At 35.9% G+C, this 27,090-nt stretch overlaps 2 protein-coding genes across 2 annotated transcripts in view; one reads left to right on the plus strand and one right to left on the minus strand.

Annotated features, from left to right (window-relative positions):
* LOC127849664 (sushi, von Willebrand factor type A, EGF and pentraxin domain-containing protein 1-like) overlaps positions 1-26,638 on the minus strand; it is a 46,634-nt gene extending 19,996 nt beyond the window's left edge. The window contains exons 1-21 of the mRNA XM_052382412.1: positions 26,530-26,638; positions 24,571-24,741; positions 23,972-24,139; positions 23,086-23,250; positions 22,586-22,708; positions 21,639-21,806; positions 21,152-21,319; positions 17,482-17,649; positions 16,696-16,866; positions 16,250-16,417; positions 14,173-14,340; positions 12,674-12,844; positions 12,228-12,395; positions 10,513-10,583; positions 9,773-9,800; positions 7,116-7,283; positions 6,330-6,500; positions 5,884-6,051; positions 3,824-3,991; positions 3,039-3,209; positions 2,587-2,754 (exon numbers count right to left, since the gene is read on the minus strand). Of these exons, the coding sequence (XP_052238372.1) occupies positions 2,587-2,754; positions 3,039-3,209; positions 3,824-3,991; positions 5,884-6,051; positions 6,330-6,500; positions 7,116-7,283; positions 9,773-9,800; positions 10,513-10,583; positions 12,228-12,395; positions 12,674-12,844; positions 14,173-14,340; positions 16,250-16,417; positions 16,696-16,866; positions 17,482-17,649; positions 21,152-21,319; positions 21,639-21,806; positions 22,586-22,708; positions 23,086-23,250; positions 23,972-24,139; positions 24,571-24,741; positions 26,530-26,638 (3,199 nt within the window). The remainder of the gene's footprint in view (positions 1-2,586; positions 2,755-3,038; positions 3,210-3,823; positions 3,992-5,883; positions 6,052-6,329; positions 6,501-7,115; positions 7,284-9,772; positions 9,801-10,512; positions 10,584-12,227; positions 12,396-12,673; positions 12,845-14,172; positions 14,341-16,249; positions 16,418-16,695; positions 16,867-17,481; positions 17,650-21,151; positions 21,320-21,638; positions 21,807-22,585; positions 22,709-23,085; positions 23,251-23,971; positions 24,140-24,570; positions 24,742-26,529) is intronic.
* Positions 1-27,090, plus strand: part of LOC127850240 (uncharacterized) — a 155,941-nt gene that overhangs the window by 85,549 nt on the left and 43,302 nt on the right. The window lies entirely within an intron of this gene.

Consider the following 27,090-nt stretch of genomic DNA (forward strand, 5'->3'; position numbering starts at 1 on the left):
TATATGCAATTCGGTGGAAATTGATTCCACAAGCATGCAAGCGTTATGTTTTATAACTGTGTTAAACACACACTATTGTTAATATCATATCTCTCATTTATTTCGCACAATGAACATATAAATGATTAAAGCTGGCAACAACTCCAAAATATAATGAATAACCTACCTCTTATGTTGCATTCTGCAGAACCATTCCATCCACTAGGCGTACAGTGTGCTGTGACGCTTCCATTTAGACTATATCCTGTATTGCACCTATACATCAACTGAGATCCATATGTTGTCTTATTGTAGACTGCAACGCCGTTTGCCAAGTAAACGTTCCCACAATCTATTAAATATGTGTATTCTTACATCATAACCATCCATGTAAGCATTACAATAACGTACAGGCGACAAAGTGAGAACATAATCGGCGATCCATTGACGTAACATTTCAGCGAGACAAAGAACATAAAAATAATTGGTTCAGAAAATGGTTTAAACTAAAGGTAAAGCATATGCAGACAGAACGTACCTAAAGGGTCACAGACAGGATTGTCGGTCCATCTTCCATCACTGCCACATGTAATCTCAGCCGTGCCAACAATTGTATAACCATCAGAACAACTCACGTTGGCCACTGTCCCAAACTCGAAGGTGGTCACGTTTACATCGCCGTTCAGAGGCGATGGATCACTACAATCTAAAAGGACAATTCTTTTTGCTATTAGACGAAATGTCGGAAAGAGTTAGGCAGCGTTTTAACCGAGATGTAAGCATAACTTACAGATACTATAAAATTAACAACAAGAGATGTGTTTGTCAGAAACACAATGCCCCCTCCTACGCCGCTTTGAAGCCATATATTTGACCTTTGACCTTGAAAGATGACCTTGACCTTTCACCACTCAAAATGTGCAGCTTCATGAGATACACATACATGCCAAATATCAAGTTGCTATCTGAATCGACATAGAAGTTATCAGCATTTTTTGAAATCTAAACGCAAATCCTAAACGCAAAGTGTGACGGAAGGACAGACGGACAGACGGACGGACAGACGGTCAGACGGACGGACGGTCCGATCACTATATGCCCTCCTTCGGGGGCATAAAAACATACACACACGATTTTATATTTAATTAATACAGACATTGAAGTCTGCGGTACATAAATCGAATGTAACCCTCAATTAATTAACAGACTCATAATCATCAACGTTAATATTGAAAATCAAACACAAGAATATAACAAACAAGTTCGTATATATTGCATGCCACAATGACCATAATATACATACTTATTTTAACGCAGGTGGGTGACGCACTCCAGTTTCCGTAACTCTCGCATATGGCAATAGTTGGCCCCACAATTGTATACCCAGCGTTGCAGGACATCAACGCGTATGACCCGAAAGAGTTTCCTTTCGGCGCATGCGTCGCTGCGTTTGGCACCGACAAGACGCCACAATCTTTAAAATAAGTATAAGGAGTATTTACATTGTCAATCCTGATTTCTACAACAGCGTCGCAATCAATTTCATTGGTGAATGTGGTACTCCAAAAGATATAAAAACAAAATTATAAATGAACTTTTTTTTCAGGAATTAATAGAATTATTCTTTGGTTGCCCAAACATTATTCTTAATTGTATTAGAAGTGCGTGATTATTGCCATATACATGCATTTGAAAAATATAAATGTTTTACATAACGTTTAAATGTATTGTCTTATTATACAAACCTTGTATAGTACATAAAGCACTGCCGTTCCATTCTCCGGTATTTAAGCATTCGATCGCCGACTGTCCGCTATGAACATATCCGACACTTGCAGGATAGCAATGCTACTGCACCCAAAGTTGTATCTGTGTATGATGCGATACCGTTTATGGGTGTCGGGTTTCCACAGTCTAGAAATATAAATACGCATGATAAGGTTCGGTGCGTCTTAATAAAAAAACGGGTTATACCTCACTTAAGTGTCACGTTATCACGCAACAACAACAACAAAACAAGAAAACCGTTTTGTTTACATATCTATAATGTTTATTGAATAGCACACTTAAGGCCATGACTATGATATTAAATAGTCCTATTTATTCATTGCATAAAATATCACATTTATAATAAATTACACACTTCATTACAGTACAAATTAGCAATGAAACATAAAATCAAATAATCAATACATTAACAATTAATATACTTTTTTACATTGACAAAGCAACAATCCACGTTCTTGAATAATGTTCACAAGTAGTACACAATGATGCGATTAACTCATATTTATAAAATGTCATTCATTTACTCAATAACAAGACAAAATTATTTAAAACTTCATAATATGGTTATATTTATTTCACAAAACTTAATACCGTTATAAAAATGAACTAAACAACAATATAAAGAAAGTGGGCGTGCTTTAACCCGGTAAATAAATCGAATACCCGAATAAAACATTGCATTCCTTATCAATAACTAAAACTCCATTTTAAACAAAATAGTGAATATGGTTCTTACAATAGTATAGCTCCCAAATCAAGTTAAGCAGCATTTAACATATAACATCTGGTACACTTAAAAAAATATAAACGGAAACATACCTGACGGATCACATGTTGGATTGTCGGACCACTTGCCATATTCTTCACACGTGATAACTGATGGACCTGTGATGCTATAGCCGGAAACACAGTTCACTTCCACTACAGAACCATACTCGAAAGTCGTTGTATTCGAATTACCGTTTACTGGTTTTGGATCTTTACAGTCTAAAATATTCGAATAAGTTATTAAATATATACTAGTAGTTAATTCATATAATCCTATTATTTCTAGCATTCCTTACACATAATAACTCTATTTTCAAAAACACAACAAATTAAGAAAACACTGCTAATAAAAACATGTTTTCATATGTAAAACGACATTAATTGTCACATAAAATATTATTTTACCATGAAAATTACATGGAATGTGACTATGTACGAGATGTATGTCTGTCTAACGATAAATATGTATTTTCTTCATGAAGAATATAAATAATTGCACGTACATGTGATATTACAAAGAGCTTCATCACTCCAGGTGCCATTTTCTCGACATGTTATTAACGTATCTCCCCCGACCTCATATCCCGTATGACAAATCACAATGGCCACAGCTCCATATTTAGTGCCACTCGGCGATTCTGCATAGCCATTGGATACAAGTTTTTCCCCGCAGTCTGAAAAGAAACAACACATCGGCAACATAACATTTGCTCTAATGTGAAAGTAACAAGCAATATTTGTGTACGTAAATGGGATGTCACCAACAAACAATTATATGCAATTCGGTGGAAATTGATTCCACAAGCATGCAAGTGTTATGTTTTATAACTGTGTTAAACACACACTATTGTTAATATCATATCTCTCATTTATTTCGCACAATGAACATATAAATGATTAAAGCTGGCAAAAACTCCAAAATATAATGAATAACCTACCTCTTATGTTGCATTCTGCAGAACCATTCCATCCACTAGGCGTACAGTGTGCTGTGACGCTTCCATTTAGACTATATCCTGTATTGCACCTATACATCAACTGAGATCCATATGTTGTCTTATTGTAGACTGCAACGCCGTTTGCCAAGTAAACGTTCCCACAATCTATTAAATATGTGTATTCTTACATCATAACCATCCATGTAAGCATTGCAATAACGTACAGGCGACAAAGTGAGAACATAATCGGCGATCCATTGACGTAACATTTCAGCGAGACAAATAACATAAAAATAATTGGTTCAAAAATGGTTTAAACTAAAGGTAAAGCATATGCAGACAGAACGTACCTAAAGGGTCACAGACAGGATTGTCGGTCCATGTTCCATCACTGCCACATGTAATCTCAGCCGTGCCAACAATTGTATAACCATCAGAACAACTCACGTTGGCCACTGTCCCAAACTCGAAGGTGGTCACGTTTACATCGCCGTTCAGAGGCGATGGATCACTACAATCTAAAAGGACAATTCTTTTTGCTATTAGACGAAATGTCGGAAAGAGTTAGGCAGCGTTTTAGCCGAGATGTAAGCATAACTTACAGATACTATAAAATTAACAACAAGAGATGTGTTTGTCAGAAACACAATGCCCCCTCCTACGCCGCTTTAAAGCCATATATTTGACCTTTGACCTTGAAAGATGACCTTGACCTTTCACCACTCAAAATGTGCAGCTTCATGAGATACACATACATGCCAAATATCAAGTTGCTATCTGAATCGACATAGAAGTTATCAGCATTTTTTTTAAATCTAAACGCAAAACCTAAACGCAAAGTGTGACGGAAGGACAGACGGACAGACGGACGGACAGACGGTCAGACGGACGGACGGTCCGATCACTATATGCCCTCCTTCGGGGGCATAAAAACATACACACACGATTTTATATTTAATTAATACAGACATTGAAGTCTGCGGTACATAAATCGAATGTAACCCTCAATTAATTAACAGACTCATAATCATCAACGTTAATATTGAAAATCAAACACAAGAATATAACAAACAAGTTCGTATATATTGCATGCCACATTGACCATAATATACATACTTATTTTAACGCAGGTGGGTGACGCACTCCAGTTTCCGAAACTCTCGCATATGGCAATAGTTGGCCCCACAATTGTATACCCAGCGTTGCAGGACATCAACGCGTATGACCCGAAAGAGTTTCCTTTCGGCGCATGCGTCGCTGCGTTTGGCACCGACAAGACGCCACAATCTTTAAAATAAGTATAAGGAGTATTTACATTGTCAATCCTGATTTCTACAACAGCGTCGCAATCAATTTCATTGGTGAATGTGGTACTCCAAAAGATATAAAAACAAAATAATAAATGAACTTTTTTTTTCAGAAATTAAAAGAATTATTCTTTGGTTGTCCAAACATTATTCTTAATTGTATTAGAAGTGCGTGATTATTGCCATATACATGCATTTGAAAAATATAAATGTTTTACATAACGTTTAAATGTATTGTTTTATTATACAAACCTTGTATAGTACATAAAGCACTGCCGTTCCATTCTCCGGTATTTAAGCATTCGATCGCCGACTGTCCGCTATGAACATATCCGACACTGCAGGATAGCAATGCTACTGCACCCAAAGTTGTATCTGTGTATGATGCGATACCGTTTATGGGTGTCGGGTTTCCACAGTCTAGAAATATAAATACGCATGATAAGGTTCGGTGCGTCTTAATAAAAAAACGGGTTATACCTCACTTAAGTGTCACGTTATCACGCAACAACAACAACAAAACAAGAAAACCGTTTTGTTTACATATCTATAATGTTTATTGAATAGCACACTTAAGGCCATGACTATGATATTAAATAGTCCGATTTATAAAATATCACATTTATAATAAATTACACACTTCATTACAGTACAAATAGCAATGAAACATAAAATCAAATAATCAATACATTAAAAATTAATATACTTTTTTACATTGACAAAGCAACAATCCACGTTCTTGAATAATGTTCACAAGTAGTACACAATGATGCGATTAACTCATATTTATAAAGTGTCATTCATTTACTCAATAACAAGACAAAATAATTTAAAACTTCATAATATTGTCATATTTATTTCACAAAACTTAATACCGTTATAAAAATGAACTAAACAACAATATAAAGAAAGTGGGCGTGCTTTAACCCGGTAAATAAATCGAATACCCGAATAAAACATTGCATTCCTTATCAATAACTAAAACTCCATTTTAAACAAAATAGTGAATATGGTTCTTGCAATAGTATAGCTCCCAAATCAAGTTTAGCAGCATTTAACATATAACATCTGGTACACTTAAAAAAATATAAACGGAAACATACCTGACGGATCACATGTTGGATTGTCGGACCACTTGCCATATTCTTCACACGTGATAACTGATGGACCTGTGATGTTATAGCCGGAAACACAGTTCACTTCCACTACAGAACCATACTCGAAAGTCGTTGTATTCGAATTACCGTTTACTGGTGTTGGATTTTTACAGTCTAAAATATTCGAATAAGTTATTAAATATATAGTTAATTCATATAATCCTATTATTTCTAGCATTACTTACACATAATAACTCTATTTTCAAAAACACAACAAATTAAGAAAACACTGCTAATAAAAACATGTTTTCATATGTAAAACGACATTAATTGTCACATAAAATATTATTTTACCATGAAAATTACATGGAATGTGACTATGTACGAGATGTATGTCTGTCTAACGATAAATATGTATTTTCTTCATGAAGAATATAAATAATTGCACGTACATGTGATATTACAAAGAGCTTCATCACTCCAGGTGCCATTTTCTCGACATGTTATTAACGTATCTCCCCCGACCTCATATCCCGTATGACAAATCACAATGGCCACAGCTCCATATTTAGTGCCACTCGGCGATTCTGCATAGCCATTGGATACAAGTTTTTCCCCGCAGTCTGAAAAGAAACAACACATCGGCAACATAACATTTGCTCTAATGTGAAAGTAACAAGCAATATTTGTGTACGTAAATGGGATGTCACCAAAAAACAACTATATGCAATTCGGTGGAAATTGATTCCACAAGCATGCAAGCGTTATGTTTTATAACTGTGTTAAACACACACTATTGTTAATATCATATCACTCATTTATTTCGCACAATGAACATATAAATGATTAAAGCTGGCAACAACTCTAAAATATAATGAATAACCTACCTCTTATGTTGCATTCTGCAGAACCATTCCATCCACTAGGCGTACAGTGTGCTGTGACGCTTCCATTTAGACTATATCCTGTATTGCACCTATACATCAACTGAGATCCATATGTTGTCTTATTGTAGACTGCAACGCCGTTTGCCAAGTAAACGTTCCCACAATCTATTAAATATGTGTATTCTTACATCATAACCATCCATGTAAGCATTACAATAACGTACAGGCGACAAAGTGAGAACATAATCGGCGATCCATTGACGTAACATTTCAGCGAGACAAAGAACATAAAAATAATTGGTTCAGAAAATGGTTTAAACTAAAGGTAAAGCATATGCAGACAGAACGTACCTAAAGGGTCACAGACAGGATTGTCGGTCCATGTTCCATCACTGCCACATGTAATCTCAGCCGTGCCAACAATTGTATAACCATCAGAACAACTCACGTTGGCCACTGTCCCAAACTCGAAGGTGGTCACGTTTACATCGCCGTTCAGAGGCGATGGATCACTACAATCTAAAAGGACAATTCTTTTTGCTATTAGACGAAATGTCGGAAAGAGTTAGGCAGCGTTTTAACCGAGATGTAAGCATAACTTACAGATACTATAAAATTAACAACAAGAGATGTGTTTGTCAGAAACACAATGCCCCCTCCTACGCCGCTTTGAAGCCATATATTTGACCTTTGACCTTGAAAGATGACCTTGACCTTTCACCACTCAAAATGTGCAGCTTCATGAGATACACATACATGCCAAATATCAAGTTGCTATCTGAATCGACATAGAAGTTATCTGCATTTTTCGAAATCTAAACGTGAAACCTAAACGCAAAGTGTGACGGAAGGACAGACGGACAGACGGACGGACGGACGGACAGACGGACAGACGGTCCGATCACTATATGCCCTCCGTCGGGGGCATAAAAACATACACACACGATTTTGTATTTTATTAATACAGACATTGAAGTCTGCGGTACATAAATCGAATGTAACCCTCAATTAATTAACAGAATCATAATCATCAACGTTAATATTGAAAATCAAACACAAGAATATAAGAAACACGTTCTTATATATTGCATGCCACATCGACCATAATATACATACTTATTTTAACGCAGATGGGTGACGCACTCCAGTTTCCGTAACTCTGACATATGGCAATAGTTGGCCCCACAATTGTATACCCAGCGTTGCAGGACATCAACGCGTATGACCCGAAAGAGTTTCCTTTCGGCGCATGCGTCGCTGCGTTTGGCACCGACAAGACGCCACAATCTTTTAAATAAGTATAAGGAGTATTTACATTGCCAATCCTGATTTCTACAACAGCGTCGCAATCAATTTCATTGGTGAATGTGGTACTCCAAAAGATATAAAAACAAAATAATAAATGAACCTTTATTTCAGAAATTAAAAGAATTATTCTTTGGTTGTCCAAACATTATTCTTAATTGTATTAGAAGTGTGCGATTATTGCCATATACATGCATTTGAAAAATATATAGGTTTTACATAACGTTTAAATGTATTGTCTTATTATACAAACCTTGTATAGTACATAAAGCATTGCCGTTCCATTTTCCGGTCGTTAAGCATTCGATCGCCGACTGTCCGCTATGAACATATCCGACACTGCAGGATAGCAATGCTACTGCACCCAAAGTTGTATCTGTGTATGATGCGATACCGTTTATGGGTGTCGGGTTTCCACAGTCTAGAAATATAAATACGCATGATAAGGTTCGGTGCGTCTTAATAAAAAACGGGTTATACCACACTTAAATGTCACGTTATCACGCAACAACAACAACAAAACATGAAAACCGTTTTGTTTACGTATCTATTATGTTTATTGAATAGCACACTTAAGGCCATGACTATGATATTAAATAGTCGTATTTATTCATTGCATAAAATATCACATTTATAATAAATTACACAGTTCATTACAGTAAAAATAGCAATGAAACATCAAATCAAATAATCAATGTAGTAAAAATTAATATACTTTTTTACATTGACAAAGCAACAATCCACGTACTTGAATAATGTTCACAAGTAGTACACAATGATGCGATTAACTCATATTCATAAAGTGTCATTCATTTACCCAATAACAAGACAAAATTATTTAAAAATTCATAATATGGTCAAATTTATTTCACAAAACTTAATACCGTTATAAAAAAATGAACTAAACAACAATATAAAGAAAGTGGGCGTGCTTTAACCCGGTAAATAAATCGAATACCCGAATAAAACATTGCATTCCTTATCAATAACTAAAACTCCATTTTAAACAAAATAGTGAATATGGTTCTTACAATAGTATAGCTCCCAAATTAAGTTTAGCAGCATTTAACATATGACATCTGGTACACTTAAAACAATATAAACGGAAACATACCGGACGGAGCACATGTTGGATTGTCGGACCACTTGCCATATTCTTCACACGTGATAACTGATGGACCTGTGATGTTATAGCCGGCGACACAGTTCACTTCCACCACAGAACCATACTCGAAAGTCGTTGTATTCGAATTACCGTTTACTGGTGATGGATTTTTACAGTCTAAAATATTCGAATAAGTTATTAAATATATAGTTAATTCATATAATCCTATTATTTCTAGCATTACATACACATAATAACTCTATTTTCAAAAACACAACAAATTAAGAAAACAAAGCTAATAAAAACATGTTTTCATATGTAAAACGACATTAATTGTCACATCAAATATTATTTTACCATGAAAATTACATGGAATGTGACTATGTACGAGATGTATGTCTGTCTAACGATAAATATGTATTTTCTTCATGAAGAATATAAATAATTGCACGTACATGTGATATTACAAAGAGCTTCACCACCCCAGGTGCCATTTTCTCGACATGTTATTAACGTATCTCCCCCGACCTCATATCCCGTATGACAAATCACAATGGCCACAGCTCCATATTTAGTGCCACTCGGCGATTCTGCATACCCATTGGATACAAGTTTTTCCCCGCAGTCTGAAAAGAAACAACACATCGGCAACATAACATTTGCTCTAATGTGAAAGTAACAAGCAATATTTGTGTATGTAAATGGGATGTCACCAAAAAACACCTATATGCAATTCGGTGGAAATTGATTCCACAAGCATGCAAGCGTTAAGTTTTATAACTGTTTTAAACACACACTATTGTTAATATCATATCTCTCATTTATTTCGCACAATGAACATATAAATGATTAAAGCTGGCAACAACTCCAAAATATAATGAATAACCTACCTCTTATGTTGCATTCTGCAGAACCATTCCATCCACTAGGCGTACAGTGTGCTGTGACGCTTCCATTTAGACTATATCCTGTATTGCACCTATACATCAACTGAGATCCATATGTTGTCTTATTGTAGACTGCAACGCCGTTTGCCAAGTAAACGTTCCCACAATCTATAAAATATGTGTATTCTTACATCATAACCATCCATGTAAGCATTACAATAACGTACAGGCGACAAAGTGAGAACATAATCGGCGATCCATTGACGTAACATTTCAGCGAGACAAAGAACATGAAAATAATCGGTTCAGAAAATGGGCCAAATTAAAGGTAAAACATATGCAGTCATAACGTACCTAAAGGGTCACAGACAGGATTGTCGGTCCATGTTCCATCACTGCCACATGTAATCTCAGCCGTGCCAACAACTGTATATCCATCAGAACAACTCACGTTGACAACTGTCGCAAACTCGAAATTGGTCACGTTTACATCGCCGTTCAGAGGCGAGGGATCACTACAATCTAAAAGGACAATTCATTTTGCTATTAGACGAAATGTCGGAAAGAGTTTAGCATCGTTTTAACCGAGTTGTAAGCATAACTTACAGATTTTATAAATTAACAATAAGATGTGTGTTTGTCAGAAACACAATGCCCCCTTCTGCGCCGCTTTGAAGCCATATATTTGACCTTTGACCACGATTTTATATTTAATTAATACAGACATTGAAGTCTGCGGTACATAAATCGAATCTAACCCTCAATTAATTTACAGACTCATAATCATCAACGATAATATTGAAAATCAAACAATAAAATATAACAAACAAGTTCATATATATTGTACGCCACATTGACCAAAATAAACATACTTATTTTAACACAGGTTGGTGACGCACTCCAGTTTCCGTCACTCTGACATATAGCAATAGTTGGCCCCACAATTGTATACCCAGCGTTGCAGGACATCAACGCGTATGACCCGAAAGAGTTTCCTTTCGGCGCATGCGTCGCTGCGTTTGGCACCGACAAGACGCCACAATCTTTAAAATAAGTATAAGGAGTATTTACATTGTCAATCCTGATTTCTACAACAGCGTCGCAATCAATTTCATTGGTGAATGTGGTACTCCAAAAGATATAAAAACAAAATAATAAATGAACTTTTTTTTTCAGAAATTAAAAGAATTATTCTTTGGTTGTCCAAACATTATTCTTAATTGTATTAGAAGTGCGTGATTATTGCCATATACATGCATTTGAAAAATATAAATGTTTTACATAACGTTTAAATGTATTGTTTTATTATACAAACCTTGTATAGTACATAAAGCACTGCCGTTCCATTCTCCGGTATTTAAGCATTCGATCGCCGACTGTCCGCTATGAACATATCCGACACTGCAGGATAGCAATGCTACTGCACCCAAAGTTGTATCTGTGTATGATGCGATACCGTTTATGGGTGTCGGGTTTCCACAGTCTAGAAATATAAATACGCATGATAAGGTTCGGTGCGTCTTAATAAAAAAACGGGTTATACCTCACTTAAGTGTCACGTTATCACGCAACAACAACAACAAAACAAGAAAACCGTTTTGTTTACATATCTATAATGTTTATTGAATAGCACACTTAAGGCCATGACTATGATATTAAATAGTCCGATTTATAAAATATCACATTTATAATAAATTACACACTTCATTACAGTACAAATAGCAATGAAACATAAAATCAAATAATCAATACATTAAAAATTAATATACTTTTTTACATTGACAAAGCAACAATCCACGTTCTTGAATAATGTTCACAAGTAGTACACAATGATGCGATTAACTCATATTTATAAAGTGTCATTCATTTACTCAATAACAAGACAAAATAATTTAAAACTTCATAATATTGTCATATTTATTTCACAAAACTTAATACCGTTATAAAAATGAACTAAACAACAATATAAAGAAAGTGGGCGTGCTTTAACCCGGTAAATAAATCGAATACCCGAATAAAACATTGCATTCCTTATCAATAACTAAAACTCCATTTTAAACAAAATAGTGAATATGGTTCTTGCAATAGTATAGCTCCCAAATCAAGTTTAGCAGCATTTAACATATAACATCTGGTACACTTAAAAAAATATAAACGGAAACATACCTGACGGATCACATGTTGGATTGTCGGACCACTTGCCATATTCTTCACACGTGATAACTGATGGACCTGTGATGTTATAGCCGGAAACACAGTTCACTTCCACTACAGAACCATACTCGAAAGTCGTTGTATTCGAATTACCGTTTACTGGTGTTGGATTTTTACAGTCTAAAATATTCGAATAAGTTATTAAATATATAGTTAATTCATATAATCCTATTATTTCTAGCATTACTTACACATAATAACTCTATTTTCAAAAACACAACAAATTAAGAAAACACTGCTAATAAAAACATGTTTTCATATGTAAAACGACATTAATTGTCACATAAAATATTATTTTACCATGAAAATTACATGGAATGTGACTATGTACGAGATGTATGTCTGTCTAACGATAAATATGTATTTTCTTCATGAAGAATATAAATAATTGCACGTACATGTGATATTACAAAGAGCTTCATCACTCCAGGTGCCATTTTCTCGACATGTTATTAACGTATCTCCCCCGACCTCATATCCCGTATGACAAATCACAATGGCCACAGCTCCATATTTAGTGCCACTCGGCGATTCTGCATAGCCATTGGATACAAGTTTTTCCCCGCAGTCTGAAAAGAAACAACACATCGGCAACATAACATTTGCTCTAATGTGAAAGTAACAAGCAATATTTGTGTACGTAAATGGGATGTCACCAAAAAATAAACTGCTGCGCCATGAGCGCATGATACGCCCGTCGTTCGCCAATGAAGTAGTAAGGTAATAAATAACCCTTTGAATCATTTTTGTACTTCAGTTTATTTAATGAAATCACGAAATTTTGACGAACAAAGTCGCATAACTCTGGAACGACAATTCAGAATTCCGTCAAAAATGAAAGGGGATCAGGGTTTATGAATATTAAGATTGTGTTAAAATTTGAAAAAAATCCATCGAAGGATATTTGAGCTACGGTAGGACATTCAATGAAATCACGAAATTTTGACGAACAAAGTCCCATAACTCTGGAACGACAATTCAGAATTCCGTCAAAAACGAAAGGGGATCAGGGTTTATCAATATTAAGATTGTGTTGAAATTTGAAAAAAATCCATCGAAGGATATTTGAGCTACAGTAGGACATTCAATGAAATCACGAAATTTTGACGAACAAAGTCCCATAACTCTGGAACGACAATTCAGAATTCCGTCAAAAACGAAAGGGGATCAGGGTTTATCAATATTAAGATTGTGTTAAAATTTGAAGAAAATCTGTCAAAGGATATTTGACGTAGCGTACGACATTAACAGACGGACGGACGGACGGACGGACGGACAGACGGACGGACAGACGGACGGACAGACGGACGGACAGACGGACGGACAGACGGACGCGGGGTATACCATAATACGTCCCGTCATAGACGGGCGTATAACAACTATATGCAATTCGGTGGAAATTGATTCCACAAGCATGCAAGCGTTATGTTTTATAACTGTGTTAAACACACACTATTGTTAATATCATATCACTCATTTATTTCGCACAATGAACATATAAATGATTAAAGCTGGCAACAACTCTAAAATATAATGAATAACCTACCTCTTATGTTGCATTCTGCAGAACCATTCCATCCACTAGGCGTACAGTGTGCTGTGACGCTTCCATTTAGACTATATCCTGTATTGCACCTATACATCAACTGAGATCCATATGTTGTCTTATTGTAGACTGCAACGCCGTTTGCCAAGTAAACGTTCCCACAATCTATTAAATATGTGTATTCTTACATCATAACCATCCATGTAAGCATTACAATAACGTACAGGCGACAAAGTGAGAACATAATCGGCGATCCATTGACGTAACATTTCAGCGAGACAAAGAACATAAAAATAATTGGTTCAGAAAATGGTTTAAACTAAAGGTAAAGCATATGCAGACAGAACGTACCTAAAGGGTCACAGACAGGATTGTCGGTCCATGTTCCATCACTGCCACATGTAATCTCAGCCGTGCCAACAATTGTATAACCATCAGAACAACTCACGTTGGCCACTGTCCCAAACTCGAAGGTGGTCACGTTTACATCGCCGTTCAGAGGCGATGGATCACTACAATCTAAAAGGACAATTCTTTTTGCTATTAGACGAAATGTCGGAAAGAGTTAGGCAGCGTTTTAACCGAGATGTAAGCATAACTTACAGATACTATAAAATTAACAACAAGAGATGTGTTTGTCAGAAACACAATGCCCCCTCCTACGCCGCTTTGAAGCCATATATTTGACCTTTGACCTTGAAAGATGACCTTGACCTTTCACCACTCAAAATGTGCAGCTTCATGAGATACACATACATGCCAAATATCAAGTTGCTATCTGAATCGACATAGAAGTTATCTGCATTTTTCGAAATCTAAACGTGAAACCTAAACGCAAAGTGTGACGGAAGGACAGACGGACAGACGGACGGACGGACGGACAGACGGACAGACGGACGGACGGTCCGATCACTATATGCCCTCCGTCGGGGGCATAAAAACATACACACACGATTTTGTATTTTATTAATACAGACATTGAAGTCTGCGGTACATAAATCGAATGTAACCCTCAATTAATTAACAGAATCATAATCATCAACGTTAATATTGAAAATCAAACACAAGAATATAACAAACACGTTCTTATATATTGCATGCCACATCGACCATAATATACATACTTATTTTAACGCAGATGGGTGACGCACTCCAGTTTCCGTAACTCTGACATATGGCAATAGTTGGCCCCACAATTGTATACCCAGCGTTGCAGGACATCAACGCGTATGACCCGAAAGAGTTTCCTTTCGGCGCATGCGTCGCTGCGTTTGGCACCGACAAGACGCCACAATCTTTAAAATAAGTATAAGGAGTATTTACATTGCCAATCCTGATTTCTACAACAGCGTCGCAATCAATTTCATTGGTGAATGTGGTACTCCAAAAGATATAAAAACAAAATAATAAATGAACCTTTTTTTTCAGAAATTAAAAGAATTATTCTTTGGTTGTCCAAACATTATTCTTAATTGTATTAGAAGTGTGCGATTATTGCCATATACATGCATTTGAAAAATATATAGGTTTTACATAACGTTTAAATGTATTGTCTTATTATACAAACCTTGTATAGTACATAAAGCATTGCCGTTCCATTTTCCGGTCGTTAAGCATTCGATCGCCGACTGTCCGCTATGAACATATCCGACACTGCAGGATAGCAATGCTACTGCACCCAAAGTTGTATCTGTGTATGATGCGATACCGTTTATGGGTGTCGGGTTTCCACAGTCTAGAAATATAAATACGCATGATAAGGTTCGGTGCGTCTTAATAAAAAACGGGTTATACCACACTTAAATGTCACGTTATCACGCAACAACAACAACAAAACATGAAAACCGTTTTGTTTACGTATCTATTATGTTTATTGAATAGCACACTTAAGGCCATGACTATGATATTAAATAGTCGTATTTATTCATTGCATAAAATATCACATTTATAATAAATTACACAGTTCATTACAGTAAAAATAGCAATGAAACATCAAATCAAATAATCAATGTAGTAAAAATTAATATACTTTTTTACATTGACAAAGCAACAATCCACGTACTTGAATAATGTTCACAAGTAGTACACAATGATGCGATTAACTCATATTCATAAAGTGTCATTCATTTACCCAATAACAAGACAAAATTATTTAAAAATTCATAATATGGTCAAATTTATTTCACAAAACTTAATACCGTTATAAAAAAATGAACTAAACAACAATATAAAGAAAGTGGGCGTGCTTTAACCCGGTAAATAAATCGAATACCCGAATAAAACATTGCATTCCTTATCAATAACTAAAACTCCATTTTAAACAAAATAGTGAATATGGTTCTTACAATAGTATAGCTCCCAAATTAAGTTTAGCAGCATTTAACATATGACATCTGGTACACTTAAAACAATATAAACGGAAACATACCGGACGGAGCACATGTTGGATTGTCGGACCACTTGCCATATTCTTCACACGTGATAACTGATGGACCTGTGATGTTATAGCCGGCGACACAGTTCACTTCCACCACAGAACCATACTCGAAAGTCGTTGTATTCGAATTACCGTTTACTGGTGTTGGATTTTTACAGTCTAAAATATTCGAATAAGTTATTAAATATATAGTTAATTCATATAATCCTATTATTTCTAGCATTACATACACATAATAACTCTATTTTCAAAAACACAACAAATTAAGAAAACAAAGCTAATAAAAACATGTTTTCATATGTAAAACGACATTAATTGTCACATCAAATATTATTTTACCATGAAAATTACATGGAATGTGACTATGTACGAGATGTATGTCTGTCTAACGATAAATATGTATTTTCTTCATGAAGAATATAAATAATTGCACGTACATGTGATATTACAAAGAGCTTCACCACCCCAGGTGCCATTTTCTCGACATGTTATTAACGTATCTCCCCCGACCTCATATCCCGTATGACAAATCACAATGGCCACAGCTCCATATTTAGTGCCACTCGGCGATTCTGCATAGCCATTGGATACAAGTTTTTCCCCGCAGTCTGAAAAGAAACAACACATCGGCAACATAACATTTGCTCTAATGTGAAAGTAACAAGCAATATTTGTGTATGTAAATGGGATGTCACCAAAAAACACCTATATGCAATTCGGTGGAAATTGATTCCACAAGCATGCAAGCGTTAAGTTTTATAACTGTTTTAAACACACACTATTGTTAATATCATATCTCTCATTTATTTCGCACAATGAACATATAAATGATTAAAGCTGGCAACAACTCCAAAATATAATGAATAACCTACCTCTTATGTTGCATTCTGCAGAACCATTCCATCCACTAGGCGTACAGTGTGCTGTGACGCTTCCATTTAGACTATATCCTGTATTGCACCTATACATCAACTGAGATCCATATGTTGTCTTATTGTAGACTGCAACGCCGTTTGCCAAGTAAACGTTCCCACAATCTATAAAATATGTGTATTCTTACATCATAACCATCCATGTAAGCATTACAATAACGTACAGGCGACAAAGTGAGAACATAATCGGCGATCCATTGACGTAACATTTCAGCGAGACAAAGAACATGAAAATAATCGGTTCAGAAAATGGGCCAAATTAAAGGTAAAACATATGCAGTCATAACGTACCTAAAGGGTCACAGACAGGATTGTCGGTCCATGTTCCATCACTGCCACATGTAATCTCAGCCGTGCCAACAACTGTATATCCATCAGAACAACTCACGTTGACAACTGTCGCAAACTCGAAATTGGTCACGTTTACATCGCCGTTCAGAGGCGAGGGATCACTACAATCTAAAAGGACAATTCATTTTGCTATTAGACGAAATGTCGGAAAGAGTTTAGCATCGTTTTAACCGAGTTGTAAGCATAACTTACAGATTTTATAAATTAACAATAAGATGTGTGTTTGTCAGAAACACAATGCCCCCTTCTGCGCCGCTTTGAAGCCATATATTTGACCTTTGACCACGATTTTATATTTAATTAATACAGACATTGAAGTCTGCGGTACATAAATCGAATCTAACCCTCAATTAATTTACAGACTCATAATCATCAACGATAATATTGAAAATCAAACAATAAAATATAACAAACAAGTTCATATATATTGTACGCCACATTGACCAAAATAAACATACTTATTTTAACACAGGTTGGTGACGCACTCCAGTTTCCGTCACTCTGACATATAGCAATAGTTGGCCCCACAATTGTATACCCAGCGTTGCAGGATACCAACGCGTATGACCCGAAAGAGTTTCCTTTCGGCGCATGTGTCGCTGCGTTTGGCACCGACAAGAGGCCACAATCTTAAAAAGAATTTTCAAATTCATGTAAATGCAAATGCCACTGCTATATTACTCTATTTCAAACTTGTTACATTATTTAAATTAAACAAATATAGAGCTGAATCATATATGTTTCCCTGATCCCCGTACACTTAAAAATATGTTGAAAGGCGAATTACCCAGGAGTGTGTGCATCACTGATGACGAAAAAAAGTGTCTAAAACATCTTTACTTCATGGATATGGTGTATTTGAATTTAATCGCTTCATTATACACAAACTAAACCATTTTATTCTACTACCATGCCTATGACTAAGTTCACGGGTAAAAATCTCGGGAATGTGTGGATTAATGGGCATGTAGTGAGTGGGGTCAATGTAAAGGACACCGATACTTAATATAAGCAATGTCTATACTCTACTAATTAATATGAACAATATATTTATGTATATTTGCTTATACTTTACAAACAGTAGAATAGATAAATGCCAGAAACTCTGAAAAGCCAACGTGCTGTCCTCCAACACCTCTTTTTATACGATGAATGAAACAGGCGATGGCGTTGTAGCCATCCCGAATGGGCTCTGTTTATTTATACTTATTGATCAAAATAACATTTATCTTAAATGTAAAGAAAATAGAATGAAAACTGTTCACATCATTTCAGAAGTGCTGTGTACGCTCAAAAGTTATTTAGACCCGCAATTTGCTTTCCATTGAATCATAAGGACAATAAGTGAAGGTTATTCTGATTCTGCAACAAAACATATGCGGGCCTTATATTGTGAAAGTACTTTAGATAATTGAAAAACCTAAACGCGCAATAAATCAAACTATTTACAAACAACGTATGTCTGCATTGTGCAGCACAATTAAACAACATGTGTAGTACAATAGTTATAATAATTTTTATTAAATTTCCGAAAACAATTTTTACTTATTGTTAATTTGGCACCTGATATTTTCACTGTATTTCCAACAAAGCATGTAATGTTAAAATTGATAATTCCCTTCATGTTTATAAATGAAGCTGACGTAATTTTTAATTACGCATCGTGTTGACGTAATGCAAACGTATGTGTGCATGTTTTTACTATCTGACTATTGCCCTCATGTGTAATTGCTACGCGTCGGAACTCGAAACCGAAATCAAAATCAACACTTAGTCGATAATTATTATTAAATATACGTGTGTTTTTTTTTTTCAACAGAACATACACATTCTTGTTTTCATTTAATAATACAATACACATGTACTATTTAAACAGTGCTTACTTTCCGTTTAGTTCTTATTCACTTTTCTGAATAAATTGGAATCGAATATTCGAATATACTTCAATATGTAAAATAATACTTGGAAAAGCTGTTTCAGAAATCGTTCCCTTTCCTGTTCAATATGAATACCACACAAACTATAACTAAACAATCAGGTATGGGTTTCACTTTTGAAGTTATGCATTAAATACCTCTTATTTTGCATTCCGTGGTGCCAATCCACCCACTCGAAGTACACTGTGCAGTGGAATTTCCAGAAAGCGTATACCCTGTATTGCAGTGGTATATCGCGACAGATCCAAATGATGTTTTATTATAAGTAGCATAACCGTCCGTCAAACGAATGTACCCGCACTCTACAAAATGTATTTTAAACATAGCAAATAATGAACACTGTCTAACTGCATATACACTTGAAATGTGAACCAAATAGTGGCATATAAATTTTGACGATGTTATTCTAGTAACGAAACAAATGTCTTGTTTCTGCTTATAAACATCAATTTAAGACACAAAAGGAAAACTAAATGGATTAAAAACAAACCTATTGGGTCACAGACTGGATATTCTGACCACATGCCATTACTTCCGCATGTATTGGTCGATGAACCAACAAGATGATATCCTTCATCACAGGCTAGAGTGGCTACTGCCTCATACTCGAATGTTGTAGCAGTGAAATTGCCATTGAATAGCGATGGCTCCTTGCATACTATAAACGGTAAATAAAAATACATAAACGAATTCATGTTTAAATGCACTGTGTAGTTTGGAAAATGCACACATATGATTACAGACGATAACAGAATAATTGCGAATGGTTTAAGTGACATTTCGAAATATGATCAAAAATATATCATAGAACCTGTAATCAATTCGTGTTCAACCTATACAGTAAAGAGATACGATGCGAAAGTGCGAATTACATACAAAAGTAATCATGACAAGTAAAATAACCATGCATTCCAATAATTAATAATCTTCATACCTATTTTGTTGCACGTCGGTCGTGCACTCCAGTTTCCGTCATTCTGACAGACAGCAATACTAGAACCGTTAATTGCATATCCAATATTGCATGCTACAAATGCGTATGAGCCGAAGGAATTGCCGATGGGAGCATGTGTTGTGGCGTTTGATACAGACAGGGCTCCGCAATCTGATAAATACATAAACGATCACCGGTAGTTGAATAAATGTAAAACGCTTTTAAGTAATGTGTTTGTCTGAACAGTTAATTCGTATGATCATATGGATACATTCAAAACATTAGTGTACGCTCAGAAACATATGCGCATATCTTAAATGTATATCATTAATTCAATACCTTAATCAAACAAAAACTCGTTACTCTTGTCGGGCGAACATTTATATTTAAAACACTGGTAAATTTGGAATATTATATGTTTTATTTGAGTGTATCTAGATGTGTTGCAATGGTCGGATTTATGGCAATCCGCTTAATCTTCGTGGTCAACAAAACGTGCAGTACTCGAACATAATAAACAATCACGTATTTTTTTACATTACAAAAAAAACACATTATTTATATTTTAAAACGGAAAGATGAAAACAACGATTAATATTATACCTTTAACAGAAATATCATTTTTCACAAAATCTCAAAAGATTAAAACCTGCGTCTAAAAAGCTGAAAAACCTATATATACATAATGCGCATTATTTTAAGTTAAACCTTATTGGAATGATAATGATATAAAAGCTACCTTTGATGGTACAATTGGCACTTTCGTTCCATTTCCCAGTAGTAAGGCATTCAATCACCGACTTGCCGTTATTATTATATCCATCGTTACATGACAGTAAAGCCACTGCATCCAGAGTTGTGTCTGTGTATGAGGCAATGCCGTTCTTGGGTGTAGGATTTCCACAATCTGCAAATGTAAAAATGTATTTTTTACGTTGGTGTTTAAAAAAAGTTGTAGATAAATATAATATATGTACCACAGTGAGTTACCACTCAGCACAACCCTTCGCACATCTGTTTATACTTTTTTTTCAAACATAAGGTATGTGATGCCATTTCGCAGCTAATACATCGGTACAAGTCGCTTGTATTCATTGAGTCGAGTAGTTGTCAGGAATGTTATGAATATGGTAATTATTTCAAATGTGTTCACCAACATTTTAGCATTGACCTTTATTGTGACCACGACCTAAAAGCATTGGTTACATTTTCTTGTTGAATGATACCTGAAGGGTCGCATATCGGATTCTCGGACCACACGCCGTACTCTCCACACGTGATAACAGAACGACCAGAAAGGTTATAGCCGGCGCTACAGTTGATCTCAACCACAGAACCGTATTGAAAGGTCGTTGCATTGGAATGACCATTGACTGGCTTCGGATCTTTGCAATCTGAAAAGTTAAATTACAAACTAGTATGCTGCCAATCAATCTATGAGTGTGTAATATTAAATATTTACCAAGTGACCATTACGGCACTTAACAATATGTAAGCATACGAACTAAACATCAGTATACATTACAATAACAATTGTACAACTCATTGAATCTCAAATGCAAGAAAAACAACTACACACATCAAATAAGATTCATAATATCGTGAATGAATCAAATAAATTAGCAACACATATTAACATATTAATTATACATAAATGTTTAAAGCATTGTTTCTATAATGTGTTCACTCTTAAACATTTCTTAATTAAATAAAAAAATAAACATTTTAAATTAAGTGTTTATAATTTTATGTTGAGAGTCATTCGTTTTTTTTCAAAGTTTCCTGCCGCAGTATGATTGCGAAAATTCTAAATACTTAAAACAGCGCAAAACGACCATGCATACAGAGATATGCCGAGGTTAAATAGATATAACTAATATTGTCCCGTGTGTGACGAATGTTCCTCCAATATCGGCATTCACAAAATTATAATATTTTTATAGAAAAAGACTGGCTTAAATCAAGCTATGAAAACAATAAAAACCAAAAGACTGACGTCCTAATATGTAAAATCGTCCTCCTTTATATTTGGTTGTGATGCGGGGGCAAAATTAAAAGCTTAATGTTATCAATGAATAAAAGTAATGCAATCCAAAAATGCATAAGGAATCAGACTCGTCCGTACATGTTATATTACAACGCGCAGTGTCTGTCCAAGTTCCACTGGCATTACACGTTATCAGGGTATCTCCGCCGACCTCAAATCCCGTGTCGCATACCACAATGGCCACAGCTCCATATTTGGTGCCACCTGGAGTTTCTAGCGTTCCATTTAACACAGTTTGTGCCCCGCAGTCTGAAAATATATGTCGTGTCCAGAAGGGTTTTTATAATTTTCTATTTACAACAAATGACACATGTCTAAAATACGTTATCATTCATATAAATAAAACGTAGAAACATCAGCAGAAATTTACGTTACCCATATAACATTTAATGGACCAATTCTGAGGCAAGTCACCAAAAACAAGTGCAATTCAAGCACGTACACATGATTTAACTGTAAACATATACATGTACTCAATATCATGCTATATTCAAGCAATATCCTTTATCACGATGATGGTACGGTTATTTATATATGTTAAACACGTGGATTTTGTAGTGTTTAAATCGCAATTTAAAACCGTGACATTGAGCTTCATTTTCAACTAACATTTCAAATTAAAGTACCTTTCACAATACATTGTGGTGTTGTATACCAGCCGGTTGCAGTACAAGTCGATGTAGCACTGCCAACCAGATCATAGCCTGCATCGCATGTATAGTTGACAGAGGCTCCTAGAGTAGTGACCGTGTACACAGCCGTGCCATGGTCGGGTGTGGGGTCGCCACAATCTGTTTAAACGAACGTGGGTTGTGACATATATAAGAGGGGTGTAATGCATGTGCGTAAAAAGTCGTCCCAGATTAGCATGTGCAGTTAGCAAAGGCTAACTAGGGCTGAAATTTTCAGCTTGTATGAAATTTTCCGTTTGAAAGAAGTCTCTTCTTAGCGAACTCCATTTGGGCGGAAAGTGACACTTGACGCAAATGCATTAAGCACCGTTTTTCAGTGCCCGACTCATATATAATTAAACACTGTCGCTAGCAGTATTAATGTTTGTTACGACAAGAGTGTCGAAGACATTGTAAGCTAAAAGGAATAATTGTTGATTGATATATAAAGAAGAATAGACGGCTTGCAATGCAGCTGATTCTTTTTTTGTCGGCGATGCGTTAATTAATTATTTTTACCAAAAGAAGGAACGCAATAAAAGAACAAACCTGCATTCATTTCAACATCACTTCAATATTAAATGTTGACGACTATACTGTAAACAACGGAGAAGTAGGAGATATTATAGAGCACTCAATCACATTGTTACAACGACCGTACAACAATAAACTCATGCTTCATCAAACATATTTTAATCAAAAGAAACGATTTACACGGTATATGAACATGAAAAACTAGCATAAAAACAACAACAAAACACTGCAATTCTTTAGTATTTGTGTATCACAACACAACAACAAACACAGAACAACACCCGATCTTCAAAACACCCAAGATTGCCTGCAGGTACACATGATGACACGTGGTCCCACATGCCAGAAGACAGACAGATCAACAGTGCGGATCCCCCGATCTCATACCCAGGATGACATGTCACTTGTACAACAGTGCCGTACCGTGATGAGGAGTAGTTGGATGACCCATACACAGGGGTCGGATCAGCGCAATCTGCAATGGTTCCACATATGTTAACGAAGGCATAAATGTTATTTAAAAACTTTATTTCAGCAAAATGGGAGTTTAACGTTATATTTCAATGCCAAAGAATTCATTGATGAACAGTAAGCCTGACAATAATAAATGTAAGCAACTCTTTGATTTATAAACTCATTACATGTTTTTATATTTAAAGCATATTGTATGTTTCCCCCACTTCCATTTTGTCTTACATGAAATAGAAACAAATAATGTGTCTGTAGGGTGTAGCATTTAGATTTATTACCTTACAATAATGTTAAATGCATGTTTCATGAAGGTTTCCTCCACTTAAATACATGTATAGGACGAAAGAAATAAAAAGTAATTTTATACATTATAATGTCTTTAGAAAGAAACTATATGCAAGACCAATGATTGTACAAAAGCTCTTAACCGCTTACCGCGTAAAACACAAGTGGGATAATGACTCCAGTTGCCAGACGCCAGACAGCCAATGAATCTGTCGCCAACTAACGTATACCCAACGTCACATGACACGAACGCCACTTCCCCGTAGGTTGTACCCTTGGGTGCCTGGGTTTGACCGTTTGATGGAGTAGGGTCAAGGCAGTCTGAATATGGGACCAGAAAAACACTAGAGCTTTGTCACAGACATGACGTATACCCCCACGTGCCGCATTGACATATTTTGCATGTTGTTTTCACAAAACAAGAGAATCTAATTTATGGGGATTTTTAAAAATTATTATGCCATTATCATTTAAAGCCATTTTGGCCTTTGAACTCTTGAATTCTTTCACATGACACGCCGTCCAATGACTGTGAACAAAATTAATGTACAGAGTCATTTCAAAATCTCACAATGAATGACATAGTAATGGCCCAGACAAGATCATTTATTGCCATTTTTGACCTTTGAACTAAAAGTGTTACCTTGACCTTGGAGATATCGACGTAATTCTTTCGCGCCACACACCGTCCAATGATGGTGAACAAATGTGCAAAATGATTTTAAAATCTCACAATGAACCACATAGTTATGGCCCGGACAAGCTCATTTATGGCCATTATTGACTTTTGAACTCAAAGTGTGACCTTGACCTTGAAGATACCGACGTAATTCTTTTGCGGTACAATGATGGTGAACACATGTACCGAATGATTTCTAAATCTCACAATGAACACAACACAATAGTTATGGCCCGGACAAGCTCATTTATGGCCATTTTTGACCTTTGAACTCAAAGTTTGACCTTGACCTTTGAGATATGGACGTAATTCTTTCGCGCAACACACCGTCCAATGATGGTGAACAAATGTGACAAATCATTTTTAAATCTTACAATGAATGACATAGTTATAGCTCGGACAAGCTCATTTATGATCGTTGAACTCAAAGTGTGACCTTGACCATGGAGATATCGACGTAATTCTTTCGCGCGACACACCGTCCAATGATGGTGAACACATTTCCCAAATGATTTTAAAATCTCACTATAAATGACAAAGTTATGGCCCGGACAATCATTTGACCTTTGAACTCCAAGTGTGACCTTGACCATGGAGATATCGACGTAATTCTTTCGCGCGACACACTGTCCCATGATGGTGAACAAATGTACCAAGTCATTTTAAAATCTAACGATTTTAAATTGTCCGGACAAACTTTCAGGGTAAAACACACTAATTGACCCCGTGACCTAGTTTTTGACCTGGCATGACCCATATTCAAACTTGACCTAGACATCATCTAGATACAACTTCTGACCAAGTTTGGTGAAGATCGGATGAAATTTCGGGACAGACCGACAGACAGACCGACCGACCGACAAAATGACTCCTATATAGCCCCCATTACCAATGGTAATGGGGGTATAATTAACCGTTTACAAGTAATATGAGCCGCGTCATGCGAAAATGGCTTTAATGTCATATGTGGCCAGTGTAGCAACATCCTGCCCGCGCATCCACGCAGTCGGGCCAGGAGCTTCCACTTTAAAGTAACGCAATAAAGTTAGTGCTCTCAAAAGCTCCTGACCAGACTGTGCAAATGGGCAGGATTGTATGGAACTATGCTTACCGCAATGGGCATAAGACCCATTTTCGCATTACGCGGTTAATATCTAACACATTAATGTGGGATTTGGAAACATTTACAGTCGCGTTTATATATGAATTTTTAATAAAGATGTTTTAAATATTAACATTCAAAAAAGGAAACTTTGTACAATTTTGCACTGAATGGTTTCGATCATTGTTCTATTAAGATTCAACTAGAGTCATATCTGCGTACAGATAGTTTTCAACTAATTTTGAAAGTGATACATTTATGACATTAAACGGAAACAAATCTGTATTATTCTTACCAATAATATGACAAGATGATAGCTCCCAAGTACCATCAGACTGACAAATAATGACGTCAATTGACGTCAAATAGCCGGTGTCACAGGTAATGCTAGATGTTGACAAGTATGTCGAGGCGTTAGCGACGTCAAGCGATGCCATTCCATTAGGAATCGCTGGTAGAATGGGGCCACAGTCTTAAGTATGTAAACAGTATATTGTTATTAGTATGAAAACATTTTAACATGTTGAGGTTGTTAAGTCATTACAATGAGCCTCGTTCTGGGAAAATTGGGCTTAATGCATGTGCCTAAAGTGTCGTCCAAGATAAGGCTGTGCTGTCCCCACGGGCGGATCAGGGGCGACTATTTCCGCCTTAACCTGATTTTTACTAAGAAGAGTCTTCCTTTAAACGGAAAATAACAAAAAAGAGCAATGTGTCGTCCCTGATTATTCTGTGCGAACTGAACAGGCTAATCTGGGACGAAACTTAACGCACATGGATTAAGACCAGTTTTCCGAGAACAAAGCTCTAGTTGTGTCATTACTATTTTGAGAACACCATTAGTGGTATAACAATTATACAACAAAACATGCATCACACAACGGTACAT

This window comes from Dreissena polymorpha, chromosome 11 (assembly GCF_020536995.1).
Source record: "Dreissena polymorpha isolate Duluth1 chromosome 11, UMN_Dpol_1.0, whole genome shotgun sequence".
NCBI classification, from domain to species: domain Eukaryota; kingdom Metazoa; phylum Mollusca; class Bivalvia; order Myida; family Dreissenidae; genus Dreissena; species Dreissena polymorpha.